Raw genomic sequence first — 18,543 nt, forward strand, 5'->3', positions numbered from 1 at the left:
AAGTTACTCCACTTACTTATTTAGGAATATAAAAGCCAATTTTCTTGCCAGCAACATATCCCAACAATGAATAGAAAATAAATATTGTCACTTTCCTTCAGGAGGAAAACTCCAGTTTGAAAATAAATTTGATAAGATGAATGAAGGCTGTATCACAGTAAGTATCTGCAGTTCACAGTATTTGTCTGCAAGCCTTCAAAGCAGAAATGTTGCTTTCCCATACAAGAATTAAGAATCGTCAATTTAAAAATCTCTGGAATACTCACCACTTTCCTGTATCTCTTCTTCGAACGAATGTTCATCTCATCATGTTTTTCTAATGTGCCATCTATTGCACTTTTTAAGTCAATGGCTCGTCTCAATCGGTTATCACTAATACCTGCTTTGGTGAATGTCTGCAACAAAATTACAGAGGTGTTACTTCAAACTAGATCATTTTAATCATTGTTCAGATAGAAAATTGCATATTTGAATGAAAACATTGAAAAGCCAACCACCATAAATTCAACAAAAGGCAACGTTCTGGAGTAACTCAGCGGGTCAGGCAGCATCTCTGGAGAATGTTTCAGGTCACGACCCTTCCTCAGACTCAACAAATTCAAAATCTTACTTAGAGTATTCTTTACATGTGCTCAGATACAAGAGAAAATCTCACCCGCCTGCGGTCAACCTAACCTTACGCAAACTTGACAGATATAGTCAGCTCCCAGTCGACAAAAGTCAGGCAGCCGTGCTTTATTCTGGAGTACTTTGCAATAAAGGCAAATGATGAATATCAAGCATGAAATAAAAAAATATTAGAATAGAAAAAATGGCTTTTTGATAATAGGAAAAACGATAATGACAAACCCAACAGAAAATTCTCAAAGGAGTCAGCAACAAGCACAATCCACTTCAGAATTATGAAATCAAAACACCCACACAACTACAAACAGGGTTCTAGGAATTCAAAGTAATGACGATAAAGGAAAGACAAGACATTTCCAAGTTGAGATAGTGTGGTAAAGATAACCAGCAGATGGCAGTGTTCCCTGCTGTTTTTATACTCCTAAGTGATAGATTATGGGTTGCAAGTTTGAAACAAATTGTCAAATTCATCAGTTTTTGCTAAATAGAACAGCAGAGGAGAATCAAATCAGTAATTATTATCTGAATGGTGGCCGATTAGGAAAAGGGGAGATGCAACGAGACCTGGGTGTCATGGTACACCAGTCATTGAAAGTAGGCAGGTACACAAAAATGCTGGAGAAACTCAGCGGATGCAGCAGCAACTATGGAGCGAAGGAAATAGGCGACGTTTCGGGCCAAAACCCTTCTAGTAGGCATGCAGGCATGCAGGTGCAGCAGGCAGTGAAGAAAGCTATTCATAGTTAGCATTCATAGCAAAAGGATTTGAGTATAAGAGCAGGGAGGTTCTACTGCAGTTGTACAGGGTCTTGGTGAGACCACACCTGGAGTATTGCGTACAGATTTGGGCTCCTAATCTGAGGAAAGACATTCTTGCCATAGAGGGAGTACAGAGAAGGTTCACCAGGCTGATTCCTGGGATGGCAGGACTTTCATATGAAGACTGGATAGACTCGGTTTGTACTCGCTGGAATTTAGAAGATTGAGGAGGGATCTTATAGAAACGAACAAATTTCTTAAGGGGTTGGACAGGTTAGATTCAGGAAGATTGTTCCCAATGTTGGGAAAGTCCAGAACAAGGGGTCACAGTTTAAGGATAAGGGGGAAGTCTTTTAGGACTGAGATGAGAAAATCATTCTTTACACAGAGAGTGGTGAATCTGTGGAATTCTCTGCCACAGAAGGTAGTTGAGGCCAGTTCATTGGCTATATTTAAGAGGGAGTTAGATGTGGCCCTTGATCAGGGGGTATGGAGAGAAGGCAGGTACAGGATACTGAGTTGGATGATCAGCCATGATCATATTGAATGGCGATGCAGGCTCGAAGGGCCGAATAGCCTACTCCTGCATCTATTTTCTATGTTTCTATGTAATGGAAAGTATGGGAGTGGAAGCTAAGTGCAGTCACAATAAAGCCAGATATCAAAACTTGCCAATATATTTTGAAATTGCGGGCAAATGGAAGATAGCAAGCGCTTACAGGAACTGGAGAAAATTCAGCATAAATCATCCAGCTGGAGCAAATGTTGGTCTCGATATCAACAGAGAATTGAAGAATGCATCAACAACCTCCTGTCATGGATTATGTAGTAACTGAGCAAAAACACATTATTGACGATAAGAAAATCAATATTTTTCTGGATATGGAGTGATATTTGGAATGTCTTCTGACCTGTTGTTCAACAGCAATGGGAATTGAAATAACGTCAGGATCTCTGTGTGCTTGGTTTTGGCTTCAACAAGGTAAGCACCCTACTCTGTTCTTTAAAGCCAACAAAGTTATGATACCCAAAACATACATTCTTTTAGGAAGGAGATGAGGAGAAATTTCTTTAGGCAGAGGGTGGTGATTCCGTGGAATTCTTTACCAAAGAAGGCTGTGGAGGCCAAGTCAGTGGATATTTTTAAGGCAGAGATGGATGGATTCTTGATTAGTACGGGTGCCAGAGGTTATGGGGCGTAAGGTGTGTTTAAACTAAATAGCGGGGGGGTCGGTTGACAAATTGGGAGTATAAGGATGAAGTTAAAAGTGAAGAGAGTACAGGAAAAGTTACGAAAAACACCAGAACTAATGGGACGGAAAGTTCAAGAAGGGATAAGAGGGTAAGGTTAGGTGAAATAGGAACCAGTGTGCGAGGCGAGGTGTATACCAAATTAAAAGTGTTATATATGAATTTGCAAAGTATAAGAAATAAAGTGGATGAGCTTGAGACTCAGTTAGAAATTGGTAAGTATGATGTTGTGGGAATTACAGAGACATGCCTGCAAGAGCTGGGAACTGAATATTCAGGGGTATACGTCCTTTCAAAAAGACAGATAGGTGGGCAGAGGGGGTGGGGTAGCTCTGTTGCTAAAGAATGAAATTCAGTCCCTTGCGAGGGGTGATAGAAAATCAGAATATGTAGATAGATGTGGATAGAACTGAGAAATTGTAAGAGTAAAAATACCCTAATGGGAGTTGTCTACAGGCCCCAAAACAGTAGCCTGGATAGAGGGTGCAAGTTGCATCAGGAGTTTAAATTGTCATGTAACAAACGTAATGTTACGGTGGTTATGGGAGATTTCAACATGCAGGTAGACCGGGATAATAAGGTTTAATCAAATAATATTGTACTGGACCAAAGAAAGGGAGTTTGCGCGGTGCCTCCAAGATGGATTCTTAGAGCAGCTTGTACTGGAGCCCACCAGGGAGAAGGCAATTCTGGATTTAGTGTTGTGCAATGAACTGGATTTGATAAGGGAACTTAACGTAAAGGAACCATTAGGAGGTAGTGACCATAATATGACAAGTTTTAATCTGCAATTTGAGAGGGAGAAGGTAAAATCGAAAGTGTCAGTATTGCAGTTGAACAAAGGGGACTATGGTGCCACGGGGGAGGAGCTGGACAAAGTTGACCGGAAAGGGACCCTAGCATGGATGACGGTGGCTGACAGGTATTTCTGGGAATAATCCGGAAGATGCAGGTTCATTTAATTCAAAAAAGGAAGAAAGATTCTAAGGGGAGTAAGAGGTGACCAGGCTGACAAGGGAAGTCAAGGACAATATAAAAATAAAAGAGAAAACGTATAACATAGCAAAGATGAACGACTGCATTGGTGCTACCTCCTGCACCCATGCAGAACTCACTGACTTCATCAACTTCACCACTAATTTCCGTCCTGCACTCAAATTCATTTGGACCATCTCCGACATCTCCCTACCGTTTCTAGATCTCACCGTCTCCATCACAGGAACGACTATTGACCGACATCTACTACAAACCTACTGACTCTCATAACTATCTTGACTACACTTCTTCCCATCCTGCTTCCTGTAAAGACTCTATCCCCTACTCCCAATTCCTCAGTCCACGCCGCAGCTGCGCCCAGGATGAGGTGTTCCATGCCAGGGCATCGGAGATGTCCTCATTCTTTAGGAAACGGGGATTCCCCTCTTCCATTATAGATGAGGCTCTCACTGGGGTCTCCTCGATATCCCGCAGCTCCTGCTCTTACTGCCACTCCCCCCATTTGAAACAAGGACAGAGTCCCCCTTGTCCTCACCTTCCACCCCATCAGTGGACACATACAGCATATAATCCTCAAGCATTTTCGCCACCTCCAACAGGATCCCTATTCCAGGCATACTGGCCACATCTTCCCATCTCCACCCCATTCTGCAGAGATTGTTCCCTCCAAAACTCCCTGGTCAACTCGTCCCTTCCCACCCAAACCACCCCCTCCCCTGGTACTTTCCCCTGCAACCGCAAGAGGTGCAACATCCCCCCCTCTACACCATCCAAGGACCCAGTCTTTCCAGGTGAGGCAGAGGTTCACTTGCACCTCTTCCAACCTCATCTACTGTATCCTCTATTCCAGGTGTCAACTCGTCTACATTGTTGAGACCAAGATCGTTTCGCTGAACACCTCCGCTCAGTCTGCCTTAACTTACCTGATCTCCCGGTGGCTCAGCGCTTCAACTCCCCCTTCCATTCCCAATCTGACCTTTCTGTCCTGGGCCTCCTCCATTGTCATAGTGAAGCCCAGCGCAAATTGGAGGAACAGCACCTCATATTATGCTTGGGTAGTTTACACCCCAGCGGTATGAACATTGACTTATCTAACTTCAGACAGCCCTTGCTTTCTCGCTCCATCCCCTTCCCAGTTCTCCCACTAGTCTTACTGTCTCCGACTACATTCTATATTTGTCCCGCCCCCTCCCCTGATATCAGTCTGAAGAAGGGTCTCGACCCGAAATGTCACCCATTCCTTCTCTCCAGAGATGCCGCCTCACCCGCTGAGTTACTCCAGCATTTTGTGTCTACCTTGGGTCCAAGTCAGCATGGATTTACGAAGGGGAAATCATGCTTGACAAATCATCTGGAATTTTTTTTGAGGATGTAACAAGTAAAATGGACAAGGGAGAGCCAGTGGATGTAGTGTAGACCTTCCGAAAGCCTTTGAAAAGGGCCCACACAGATTAGTTGGCTAAATTAGAGCACATGGTATTGGGGGAAGGATATTGACATGGATAAAACATTGGTTGATTGATTAGAACATGGAGAGAACATGGATAGAACAATGAAACATAGAAACATAGAAAATAGGTACAGGAATAGGCCATTCGGCCCTTCGAGCCTGCACCGCCATTCAAGATGATCATGGCTGATCATCCAACTCAGTATTCTGTACCTGCCTTCTCTCCATACCCCCTGATCCCTTTAGGCACAAGGGCCACATCTAACTCCTCTTAAATATAGCCAATGAACTGGCCTCAACTACCTTCTGTGGCAGAGAATTCCACAGATTCACCACTCTCTGTGTGAATTTTTTTTTCTCATTTCGGTCCTAAAAGACTTCCCCCTTATCCTTAAACTGTGACCCCTTGTTCTGGACTTGCCCAACATCGGGAACAATCTTCCTGCATCTAGCCTGTCCAACCCCATAAGAATTTTGTACGTTTCTATAAGATCCCCCCTCAATCTTCTAAATTCCAGCGAGTACAAGCCGAGTCTATCCAGTCTTTCTGTCTGCCAGCCAGTTCTCTATCCACATCAATACCGAACCCCCAATACCATGTGCTTTAAGTTTGCATACTAATCTCTTATGTGGGACCTTGTCGAAAGCCTTCTGAAAGTCCAGATATAACACATCCACTGGTTCTCCCTTATCCACTCTACTAGTTACATCCTCGAAAAATACTATAAGGTTCGTCAAGACATGATTTACCTTTCATAAATCCATGCTGACTTTGTCCAATGACTTCACCACTTTCTAATTGTGCTGCTATCCCATCTTTAATAACTGACTCTAGCATTTTCCCCACTGCCAATGTTAGACTAACTGGTCTGTAATTCCCCGTTTTCTCTCTCCCTCCCTTTTTAAAAAGTGGGGTTAAATTAGCTACCCTCCAATCCTCAGGAATTACTCCAGAATCTAAAGAGTTTTGAAAAATTATCACTAATGCATCCACTATTTCTGGGACTACTTCCTTCAGTACTCTGGGATGCAGCCTATCTGGCCCTGGGGACTTATCGGCCTTTAATCCATTCAATTTACCTAACATCACTTCCCGACTAACCTGGATTTCACTCAGTTCCTCCATCTCATTTGACCCCCGGTCCCCTGCCATTTCCGGCAGATTATTTATGTCTTCCTTAGTGCAGACAGAACCAAAGTAGTTATTCAATTGGTCTGCCATGTTCTTGTATCCCATGATCAATTCACCTTGTTTCCCATGATCAATTCACCTGTTTCTGACTGCAAGGGACCTACATTTGTTTTAACTCATCTTTTTTCTCTTCACATGTCTATAAAAACTTTTGTCAGTTTTTATGTTCCCTGCCAGTTTTCTTTCATAATCTATTTCCCCTTTCCTAATTAAGCCCTTTGTCCTCCTCTGCTGGACTCTGAATTTCTCCCAGTCCTCTGGTAGGCTGCTTTTTCTGGCTAATTTGTATGCTTCATCTTTTGTTTTGATACTATCCCTGATTTCCCTTGTTATCCACGGATGCACTACCTTCCCTGATTTATTCTTTTGCCAAACTGAGATGAACAATTGTTGTAGTTCATCCATGCAGTCTTTAAATGCCTTCCATTGCATATCCACCGTCAACCCTTTAAGAATCAATTGCCAGTCAATCTTGGCCAATTCACGTCTCATACCCTCAAAGTTACCTTTCTTTAAGTTCAGAACCCTTGTTTCTGAATGAACTATGTCACTCTCCATCCTAATGAAGAACTCAACCATATTATGGTCACTCTTGCCCAAGGGGTCACGCACAACAAGACTGCTAACTAACCCTTCCTCATTTCTCAATACCCAGTCTAGAATAGCCTGCTCTCTCGTTAGTTTAGAAAACGATCTGCATACATTCCAAGAAATCCTCTTCCTCAGCACCCCTGCCAATTTGATTCACCCAATCTATATGTAGATTGAAGTCACCCATTATAACTGTTTTACCTTTGTTGCACTCATTTCTAATTTCCTGTTTGATGCCATCTCCAACTCCACTACTACTGCTAGGTGGCCTGTACACAACTCCTACTAGCGTTTTCTGCCCCTTAGTGTTTCGCACCTCTACCCATATCGATTCCACATCCTCAAAGCTAATGTCCTTCCTTTCTATTGCGTTAATCTCATCTCTAACCAGCAATGCTACCCCACCTCCTTTTCCTTTCTGTCTATCCCTCCTGAATATTGAATATCCCTGGATGTTCAGCTCCTAGCCTTGGTCACCCTGGAGCCATGTCTCCGTGATCCCAACTATATCATATTCATTAATAACTATCTGCACATTCAACTCATCCACCTTATTACGAATGCTCCTTGCATTGAGACACAAAGCCTTCAGGCTTGTTTTTACAACACTCTTACCCCTTATACAATTATGTTGAAAAGTGGCCCTTTTTGATTTTTTGCCCTTTTTGAATTCTCTCTGCTCATGCTCCAATCCCACCCATGGCAGGCAGTGACTAGTGGGGTACCGCAGGATTCGGTGCTGGGACCGCAGGTTTAAACAATATTCATTAATGACTTAGATGACGGAATTAAAAGTAACATTAGCAAATTTGAAGATGACGCAAAGCTGGGTGGCAGTGTGAATTGTGAAGAGGATGCTACAGTATGAGGATGCAGGGTGACTTGGACAGGTTGGGTGAGTGGGCAGATGCATGGGTGATGCAGTATAATGTGGATAAATGGGAAGTTATGCACTTTGTTGACAAGAACAGGAAGGCAGATTATTATCTGAATGATGTCAGGTCAGGAAAAGGGGAAGTACAACGAGACCTGGGTGTACATCAGTCACTGAAAGTAAGCATGCAGGTACAGCAGGCAGTGAAGAAAGATAATGTCATGTTGGCCTTCATAACGAGAAGAGTTGAGTCTCGGAGCAAAGAGGTCCTTCTGCAGTTGTACAGGGCCTGATGAAACCACACCTGGAGTATTCTGTGCAGTTTTGGTCTCCTAATTTGAGGAAGAATATTGTTGCTATTAATGAGGAAGTGCAGCGTAGGTTCACGAGATTAATTCCCAGGATGGCGGGACTGTCATATGATGAAAGAATGGAGCGAGTGGGCTTGTATTCACTGGAATTTAGAAGGATGAGAGGCAACAAAAAAAAAACATATAAAATTTAGGGATTGGAAACGCTAGATGCAGGAAACATGTTCCCGATGTTGGGGAAGTCCAGAACCAGGGGCCACAGTTTAAGAATTATGGGTAGGCCATTTAGAACTGAAATGAGGAAAATCTTTTTCACCCAGAGAATTGTGAATTTGTTGAATTCTCTGCCTCAGAAGGCAGTGGAGGCCGATTCACTAGATGCATTCAAAAGAGAGTTAGAGAGAGCTCTTCGGGCTAGTGTAATCAAGGGGTAGAAGGCAGGAACTGATTGTGGATGATCAGCCATGATCACATTGAATGGAGGTGCTGGCTCGAAGGGCCGAATGGCCTACTCCTGCACCTGTTGTCTGTATCTATCTTTGTAAGGCAGGGGAATGGGGTTAGGAGGGAGAGATAGATCAGCCATGATTGAATGGCGGAGTACACTTGAGCCGAAAAGCCTAATTCTGCTCCTATCATTTATGATACAACAATAGTCTGTAAAAATGCTACAAAGTGCTAGAGTAACTCAACAGGTCAGGCAGCATCTCTGGGGAATATGGATAGGTGGTGTTTCAAGTCGTGACCCTTTTTCAAACCGAATATATCCGAGGAAGGGTTCCAACCCGAAACGTCACCCATCCACGTTCGCCAGAAATGTTGCCTGACCTGTTGATTTACTCAGGCACCTTGTGTCTTTTTTTGTAAACCAGCATAGAGGTTAACTGATGCAGAGAAAGTGAGTGTGCGGTGGTGGCAGGAGGGCACTGGGTAGGAGACAAAAATTATTTGCAAGTTCTTACAGAAAAGCTTAACTTAAAACTATCATTCCGGTGGCAGAGATAGACGTACAATTTATAATTTTTACCTTGGTGGCTGGAACATAATAGATGATTGATGAAGCATAATTGATGAACCATCATCATTTATAAATAATACTAAGTAGATATGACAACTCAAAGGCTTCTTTGCACAAAACCAATTACCATGCTGTAGTATAAAATAAGGATTATTCATACCTGGATCCAGCACTGCACAGTCGGCAGGTATTTATTAGTGATCAATCTTTGGAAATCCTTCACATTGTTAATTACAGCAGTGTTGTCCTCATCCTCGTTGATCTTTAAATCTGTCATCCAAATATATAGATTATTCTAAATGGGTACAGATTCTTTCAAAATAAACTTTACTGTATATTTAAACACATAACTAGACAGACTGATACACAAAATACAAGCAATGTAAATAATTTATTCATACAGCTTAGAAACTGGCCCTTCGGTCGCAAGACTCTGTGTCTACCATCAACATTAATTCTACCCAAATCCAAGTTCTTCATCCACCTCCCCAATTCTCAGAACCAAACCCCGAGAATATTATTCATCTGAAAAACGCCCATTTGCGAACATTGCAAAAACCTAGCTTTGCAATACAGCAGCTTATTGTTGCGCTCTCAGCAATCCATACCTGATAAGAAATATCTTTAGCATCCTTTCCCCAATTAAGCCTCACATGTCAAAATTAAATTATATTTGCCATTCCTTGGCCGACCTTCCCACATGATCTGGATCTTCATATACATTTAGATAATCCTTCCTCGGCATCTGTTGTACCACCAATGTTAACTGCAAGATCTATCTATCTATCTCTATATATATATCTATATTACTAAAAGTCTGATCTTGACCGCTTTTGGCCCATTGTGCCGCGATTTCCGAGAGAACGCCGCCACCTACGGCCGTCATTTTTGGCCACCTCCCTCAGAGCCCCCGTCCGCCTTCCGGGACCAGAGGATTTTTCCCATCGATGAAATATGAGAGATATTAATGTTTTTACAAAATTCCCCATTCTCCCTGCTGCCCCCGCTGGCAGCAGGGGGAGGGACTATAAGACCCGGAAGTGTCGTGCCTCACTCAGTCTCTGCCAGACCCAGGAAGCGAGAGGGTCACGGCTGTCTGAGCTACGAATAACACTGAACACACGTCTACTCCACGGTGAGTCCCCTCGATGCAGCTGTAAAGTGGCTGTAGCCCTTTTTAAAAAGTTTGTGTTCACAGAATGAGTTCTGGTTGTCGGGTGGCTGCAGCCCAATTGTTTGCCTCGCCTTTTGAACAAGTTTGTGTTCACAGAATGACTTTTGGTTGCCGGGTGGCTGCAGCCCAATTGTTTGCCTCGCCTTTTGAACAAGTTTGTATTCACAAAATGAATTTTGGTTGTCGGGTGGCTGCAGCCCAATTGTTTGCCTCGCCTTGGTTTTTAAAATCGTTGCAACAGTTGGCTGCCAGCCCACAAATCCATTCGGCCCACAATGTCTATACTAGCCCTGTGGAAACCAGTACCTTCGGCCCACAACACCCATACTAGCACAACAGACAGCCCCACCCCCCACCCACTGGCGAGCAATATTGGAATTGGTGGAGAGGTGGAATGTTGCGTTGGTGACCAGCCCTCCCATGTGATGCTGGGACCCAACGGGTCCCACTTAGTCTAGTCTATCTATCTATCCATATTTAATACTCTGTGGCTACCGCCTGCCTGCCGGCTGCCTGCCGGCCGGCTTTCTGCCTTTGATTCGTTGCTACGCCGACACCAGACGCAGAATTGCCGAGATTTTTTCCATTTCGGTAGAGATTTCACTTTTCATTCCAAGTATCCACTCCTGATTAAATTTCGTCATGTTTATGTACACATTTTTAATAAAATCCATCTCCTCCCCCCCCCCCCCCAAACATTCAAAATAAAACCGGCCTCACCCATAGAATGTTGGTGAACGTTCCATCGTGTGATGTCACAATGCCCAATGCTCACAGATGTCCAATCGGAATGGATCCATTTACATATGCCTTTGCAGCAGCCCCAGCCCCTGGTGAACGTTCCATCATGTGATCTCACAATGCCCAATGCTCACACATGTCCATTCGGAATGGATCCATTTACATATGCCTTTGCAGCAGCCCCAGCACCAGCCCCAGCCCCTCACCCCCGCAGCCTGTGTCGAAGCGCGTCATCACGTGTGTGGGAATAGAGAAAGAGGATTGGGGGTGAAAGGGAATGGGGAACAGATGGACTGTCCCTACCCCTCCCCCTTCCACTCTCCCTCCCCACTATTTCCCCTCTCCCCCTCCCTCCACACTCTTCCCCCTCCCTCCCCTACCCCATCTCCCTCCCTCTCCCCCCCTCCCCATCCCACTCTTCCCGTCCCCCATCCCTCTCTCCTCCCCTTCCCCATCTCCCTCTCCTCACTTCTCTACTCCTCCCCCTCCTCCTCCCACCCCGTCCCTCTCTCCCCCACCCCCCTTCCCTCTCCCCTTCCCTCCCTCTCTCCCCCACCCCCCACTTTCCCCCACTCTTCCCCCTCTACCACCTACCCCATCTCCTCGCCTCCCTCCCCACACCTCTCTCCACCCTCCCATCCCTCTCCTCCCCCTCCCCCCCACCCCTCCCACACCCATCCCACTCCCCCACCCCCTTCCCTCTCCTCCTCTCTCTCCCCCCCTCCCCTCCCCCCCCCACCCCTTTCCCTCTCTACCCCACCCCTTCCCTCTCTACCCCCGCCCCCTGTCCCTCTTCCACCACTCCCCCTTACCCCACCCCTCCCTCCCCCACACCACACTCCCCCTCCCTCCCCTCCCCCACCCCTTCCCCCTACCCCTCTGTCCCTCTTCCATCACTCCATTACCCCTCTCCCCCTCCCTCCCCACTCTTCCACTTCTCTCCCCCCCTCCCCCTCCACTATCCCTCCCCATTCTTTCCCCTCTCTCCCCCACCCCTCTCCCACTCCCTCCCTCCTCCCCTCTCTCCCCCTCCCCCACACCTCTCTCCCCATCCCCCTCTCTCACCCCATACCCCGTTCTCCTTTCCCTCACAAATCTCTCCCGTTTCCTCCTACTCCTCTCCCCTCTCCCCACCCCGTCTCCCTCTCCCCCCCCCTACCCCCACCTGTGTGTTTGGGGGGTGGTTAGTGTGGGTGTGATGCCGCTGCCCCCCCCCCACCGCAAACGCCGTTGGGGAAACAGACCCAACGGGTCTGCACTTGGTCTAGTAATTACTAAAACTCTTGTCTTGTTTGGACGTCTGTCTGTCTGCGTGCGTGCGTGTGATCTCAAGGAACTACGCCAAAATGGTACAGAATAGCGCAAAAATGTTTGCACCACCTCACTAACCTTTGTCCCGTGGTCATTCCTATAAAGTTTTGAACACATTGATGTTATATTTCACAAGAAATGTTACATTTTTAAACTTAAAAAGTCAATATTTTAGAAAAATAGCTTCACCCTCCGGCTATATCTACAGCTATAACTTCACAACGCTCCATTGTTGCAATCTGGGCACAGTCAGTCGTGTCAGGCTGCCAGCACAAGAAATTTTACATTTTTAAAACTCTAGTTATACCTTCAGCTATGACCACAATGCTACATTGTTGCAATCTCGGCACACTCAGTCCAGCCTGGCTGCCAGCACTACAAAGTGCTGTTGCTATCCTTTTTTCTTTATTCCTGGCAGCATGGATGCCAGCATTTTCTAGTGCTGTTGCTATTCCCTTTTTTTTTAAATTCCTGGCAGCATGGAGCGAGGGTGTCCAGTAAAAGTCACAGTACACTGAATTTTGAATAAGGCGAACTGAGCAGCCCTCGCACAGTTGGGGCCTATGGGTGAGTGGTGGAATATTACGTTGGGGGGAACGGGTTGCGTTGGGGAAACGGGTCAGTGGTGTGGAATATTGCCTTGGGGAACGGGTTGTGCTGGGGGACCAAGCCTCCTGTTGGGGAAACGGGTGAATGGTGAAATATTGCCTTGGGGAATGGGTTGCGTTGAGGACTAGGCCTCCTGTGGGGCTATGGGTGAGTGGTATAATATTGCATTGGGGGACCAGGCCTCCGTGTGAAAGGGATCCAATGGGTCCCAGTTGATCTAGTATCTATATACTTTTAAAACTCTGTATGTGTGTGGGTGTACGGCATTTTGCCTTTGAAACGTATCTCCTTGAAAACCAGATGCGGAGATTTTTACAATTTCGGTAGGGATTTATCTTATGTTCAGAAATCCACTCCTTGGTCAATTATTTCCCCAGATTTTGAATTAAATTGTTCACAAAACTCACTTAAAAAAAATTAAAATTGCCACTTGACCTGCTGACGTCACAATGCCTACATGCCCACAAATCGAGGCCCACCTGCATCCTGGCCCCGCCCCCCCGCCCCCAGCCCAAGTACGCTCGCGCCACGCCTTCCGCAGCTGGACTAACATGCCTGCTCCAAACCCCCCCGTACAGATGCGCAGAAAGAACGAGCATTCTGCGGATCGGGAGGTCACCGGAGGTTACAGCAGGTTGCAGCCGGTCTGAATCCTTTCTGGATCCCCCGCCCGATGGTAGAACATGGCGTCCACGGCGGCCGTTATCGTCGCGCGGGGCATGCGATGAGAAGGCGGCCCTGGCGGCCATTACTCCGTCTGGGAAACTCGGCAAACCCAACGCGTTGCTCGCAGGTCCTTTGATAAAAACCTTGCGGACCCCCCCCCCCTCTCCCCATTTCCTCCCCCCCAGCTCCCCCCCTCACTGTTCCCCCGTCCCTGTCTCCCTCTCCCCCCTTCTCTCTCTGCCCTCACTCTCTACCCCCCACCCCCCCTCTCTAGATACACCTGCGAGTTGGGGACTATGCATCAGTAGATAGGGCGGTTATGGGGTAAAAGGAGCAAATTAATATTAACATATTGACAAGGGGGGTAGTTAGCGTGTGTGCGGGGGGGGGGTAGTTAGTGTGTGTGTGTGGGTGGTTAATGTGTTAATGTGTGACGCCGCATGCCGCCCGCCCCCCCCCCCCGCAACCGCACGTTGGGAGAACAGACCCAACGGGTCTGCACTTGATCTAGTATATTACTAAAACTCTCATCTTGTTTGTTATTATGTTTATCTGTCTGTCTGCGATGTCCTAAATTATGCCAAAAAGGTACACGATAGTGCTACAATTTATGGCCCACCTTACTCACAATTGTTCTGTGGTGTGTTGTATCAAGTTTTGTTCAGATTGATGGTATATTTTACAAGTCATTCGCATTTTATACTTTACAAAATCCAGTTTGAGAAAAATCTCTTGAACTTGCACTGCCAGTTGGCAGGGTATGACATCACGGGATCTAATTTACATAAACTGCCGTCAGCAGTGTTCCGCCCCACAATGACATCACAATGGGATCTCATTTACATGAAAAAAACCAGCAGCTTCCACCTCACAATGACGTCGGGGGGGGGGGGGGGGGTAGGGAGGGGAGAGGGGTTATGGAGGGAGTGACTGAGGGTAGCGGAAAGGAGAGGAGGTGAGGGAGTGCTGGGGATGAGGGGGAATGGAGGATAGGGGTAGGAAGAGGGATGGCGAGACACAGTTGGGGAGGATTGCCATAACTCATGTCACAACGGGGATCTCTGGTGTCACAACGGGATCCCGCCAGCTACACCTGCGCAGTTGGGGGCTATGGGTGAGTGGTGGAATATTACGTTTGGGGACCGGCCCTCCCGTGTGACAGGGACGCAATGGGTCCCACTTGGTCTAGTATATATTACGAAAACTCTCATATTGTTTGTTTGTATATATGCGTGTGCGTGCGTTCCCGAAACTCTGCCAAAACGGTACAGGATAGCGCTACAATTATTGGCCCACCTTAATCACCATTGTCCTGTGATGCAAATGAAACAAGTTTTGTTCAGATTGATGTTATATTTTACAAGTTATTGACATTTTAAACTTTACAAAAAACACTTTTCCACTTGCCCTGCCCGTCAGCCGCTTTCGACTACACAATGACATCACAATGGGGTCCCGGATCTCATTAAACAAAAATCGCGTTTTTCATTGACATTGATTTTATTCTAAAAAAACTCAATTTTAATCAAATTCTTCCGTTTTCATTAACACCTAACATTGTGTTTAGGTAATTTTAAAGAAAAACAGATTTTCATTAAGAGTTTAATGTACAAAAAAAAAACCTGTTTTAATCAGATCCCAACGGGTCCGCCCGTGCGCAGTTGGGGGAGGGGTGCCATTTTGAGATCGCCATTTGATTTGCACAACCACCTCCCCCCCCCAACATGGTGTCCGGCGCATCCTGTTTGGCTCCTGCACTCCTCCACACATGGGGTCCATTGATTGGCTCTGACCTCCCGCTCGACGGCCATTTGGTCCGGGTCCCATGTGGAGGGAGCGCCGATGCCAACCCCCCACGTGGGGTCGCATGATTGGCTCCGACCTCCCGATCAACGCCCGATTGGTCTGGTTGCCACGTGGGGGGGAGCGTCAATGTAGCCCCCCCACGTGGGGTTGATTGATTGGCTCCAACCGCCTCGGCCTCTCCCTCCCCCTCCCCCAGTTCCGGGGAGAGGGGTTATGGAGGGAGGGAGTGAGGGTAGGGGAAAGGAGAGGGAGGGAGAGGTGAGGGAGGGAGTGGAGGAGGAGGAGGAGAGGGGAAAGAAGGAGGGTGAAGAGGAGGGGGAGGGAGTGCTGGGGGATGAGGGGAAAAGGAGGAGGATGGGGTAGGAAGAGGGATGGCCAGGTAATGGAGGAGAAAGAGAGAGGAGGGGAGGGAGGGGAGGGATGGGTGAGGGGAGGATGCAGAGGAGGGTTGATGGAGGGTGGGGAGAGAGAAGATAATGAAGGAGGGGAATAGGGGACTGAAGGGGGAGAATGAGATGCGTTCACATTGATCTTATATTTTACAAGTTATTGCCATTTTAAACTTAACTGAGCAGTTAGGGGCTATGGGTGAGTGGTGGAATATTGTGTTTGGTCCAGTTACAATATTAACTACAGTCATCAAAATTGTTAATGTACATACGAGGGGCAACTGGAAGTTTTTTTTTTTTTTAAACTGTAGGGATATAGATATAGATCATAATATGAAACTGAGGGGTACGTTTTTCATGCAAAAGGAGTTAGTTTGAGGCAGGTATTATCGCAATGTTTAAGAAATATTCAGACAGGGACATGGATAGGACAGGTTTAGAGGGATATGGGCCAAATATAGGCAGGTGAGTGGTGTAGATATGAAATAAGAGTTAGTCTTGGCGTCATGTTTGGCATGTACATTGTGGGCCGATGGTCCTGTTCCTGTGAAGTATTGTTGTTCTTTCTGTAACCATCAGCAGCAAATCTGCATCAACCCCTGTGACACTACACTGGTTACAAGCCTCCAATCAGAAAAAAACAACCCTCCACAACTACTCTGACTCCCTCCTCGAAGCCATTTGGCGAACTCACCTTGGATTCCCGTGACACACCCTGGACCACACACCTAGCTCAGAGCCTGGACCCTCATCCCCTTCCTCTCACTCTGCACTGTGGAGTCATGGTTCTGGCCATAGCCTTACTTGCTTTCTAGATACATAATTCACAGTCCACACAAATGAGTGAACCACATGCCAGACAATCAGAATTTCTGGATGGATGCCAGATCAATTTCATGATCAATAATGCAATAAATGGTGTCCTGTACTTACCCGTATTAATTTCTAAGTCAAGAGAATATTTATGGGAAAGAAGCCCATAATTTCTGATCATTTCTTCATTGTCTTCAAAATTTTCACTTTCATCGTCTTCATTTTGACTGAAGTTGTCTAGCTCTTCATCCAATTGCTGCTCTTCAGGAGCTGTGTTCGCCAGAGGCTGTGGGGAAAGGTCTTTACTGCTGCAAGGCTGCTCATCATCAATATGATTGCTGGCCCATTGGTGGTCAACTCTCTGCCTGCTGGTTGTAGAGCTGCCATTTGCTGTTTTATCAGGCGAGTCTTGGTTGCACTGAGAGCCTTCATCACTAAAAGTGAACTCGGAGAGACTGGGGAGTAGTAATTTGAAGCATGCCTCCATTCCTGCCAGAGAGTTTTCAATTTCTTCTGACATCTCTGTTTTGGTGGAAAATACAAGGTAAAACAAGACAATAGCAACCCACAGAAATACATTCCAAGATTAAACATTATCAAATCAGATCACAAAAATAAACCAGTTTGCAAAAAAAATGGCTGAAAACCAATCACCAAAAATATTGAGCACAGGTTATGCAACCCATTGAGTCTGTGCTCGATCCAAGAACAATATAGTTCATGCCACATTTTCATTTTTTTTCCACAGCCCTGCGAAGATCAGATAAATTCCCAATGTCATAATCAAGAACTAGTTACCTGTAGTTTTGGCACAATAGACTGAAGCATACGCCAGTCGCCAGTAGGATTATGGTGCATTACATACTAAATGTACTGAAACCCTTTATTTCCACATTTATTTTCTTGGCATGAATTTGTTTTTTCACAAGCAAGTTTGATTTAACGCAACAGAAAAGAAATTAATAGCACACCTTTCATTTCCTCTTCCACTCTCTTCACTTTCATTTTATTAATGTTCTCCAGCCTTTTCGATCTCTCTTCCTCACGTTTTCGCTCAGCTTGAGTTCTAGCCCGAATATCTTGAAAATCCACCTGTATGTGTACGAGACAAAATGTTTCATTCATTGCCTATCCAATATTACCCTTGAGAAGGTGGTGGTCACTAATTCCACAATGCAGCTGAGGAAAAGAGAAAAAAAACAAAACAGGATTTAGCTTTTACAACAATGAAGGAATAAAATGTGTTTCCAACTTCGGGAAGAACTCAGCGATAGCGGCAATTCAGTATGCCTGCTGCTTTTATTGCCCTTGGTGGTACAGGTCATTTGTCTGGTAGGGTGACGCCATAATGGATTAGTTTCACAGATATCATCTGCTACAGGCATAGCCAAGGTGGAACGGGAATGAACATCTAGAGTGATGTTAGAGTGCCAATCATGCAAGCTGCTTTGTCCAAGATAGGGTCAAGCTTCATGAGTGTTATTGGAGCTGCTCTCATCCAGAAAGTGGATGGTATTCCATTATGTTTCTCATGTAGATGGTGGAAGTACACTGGTGTGTCAAGAGGTCAGTCATTCACTGCTGGATATCCAGCCTCTGAACTACTCTTGTAGCCACTGCAGAGTATACAACCCCATTCCATTTTTTGGCTAACTGTAATCCTAAGGTTGTTGTTGGGGGATTCAGAAATGGGTCATGCCATCAAATATCTAGGACATAAACACACTCAATGTTAGGGATACCACCAAAAAATTGAAAATAGCAGATAGGCTGCAGTGATTCATAACAACATCACACCACCACCTCCTCATTGACAATTATGGACGCGTTTTGCCAGTGATACCCAAATTCCTTGTGGCTCTCCAGGTCAGTATGTTGACAATCCTCTCTCAAAAACACTGAGAATTCATCCCCCATTTTGTCCTTCTGCTTCCTATTTTAAAGACATGCACCAATTCCTAAATA

General features: G+C 45.8%; 1 protein-coding gene across 3 annotated transcripts in view; it reads right to left on the minus strand.

Annotated features, from left to right (window-relative positions):
* uvssa (UV stimulated scaffold protein A) overlaps positions 1-18,543 on the minus strand; it is a 121,390-nt gene that overhangs the window by 90,606 nt on the left and 12,241 nt on the right. For all 3 annotated transcript variants that reach the window (XM_033034713.1, XM_033034714.1, XM_033034712.1), the window contains exons 4-7: positions 17,550-17,670; positions 16,699-17,100; positions 9,230-9,339; positions 267-395 (exon numbers count right to left, since the gene is read on the minus strand). In XM_033034713.1, coding sequence (XP_032890604.1) covers positions 267-395; positions 9,230-9,339; positions 16,699-17,100; positions 17,550-17,670 — 762 coding nt within the window. The remainder of the gene's footprint in view (positions 1-266; positions 396-9,229; positions 9,340-16,698; positions 17,101-17,549; positions 17,671-18,543) is intronic.

The sequence above is a fragment of the Amblyraja radiata genome, chromosome 1 (genome assembly GCF_010909765.2).
Source record: "Amblyraja radiata isolate CabotCenter1 chromosome 1, sAmbRad1.1.pri, whole genome shotgun sequence".
In the NCBI taxonomy this organism is placed as follows: Eukaryota; Metazoa; Chordata; class Chondrichthyes; order Rajiformes; family Rajidae; genus Amblyraja; species Amblyraja radiata.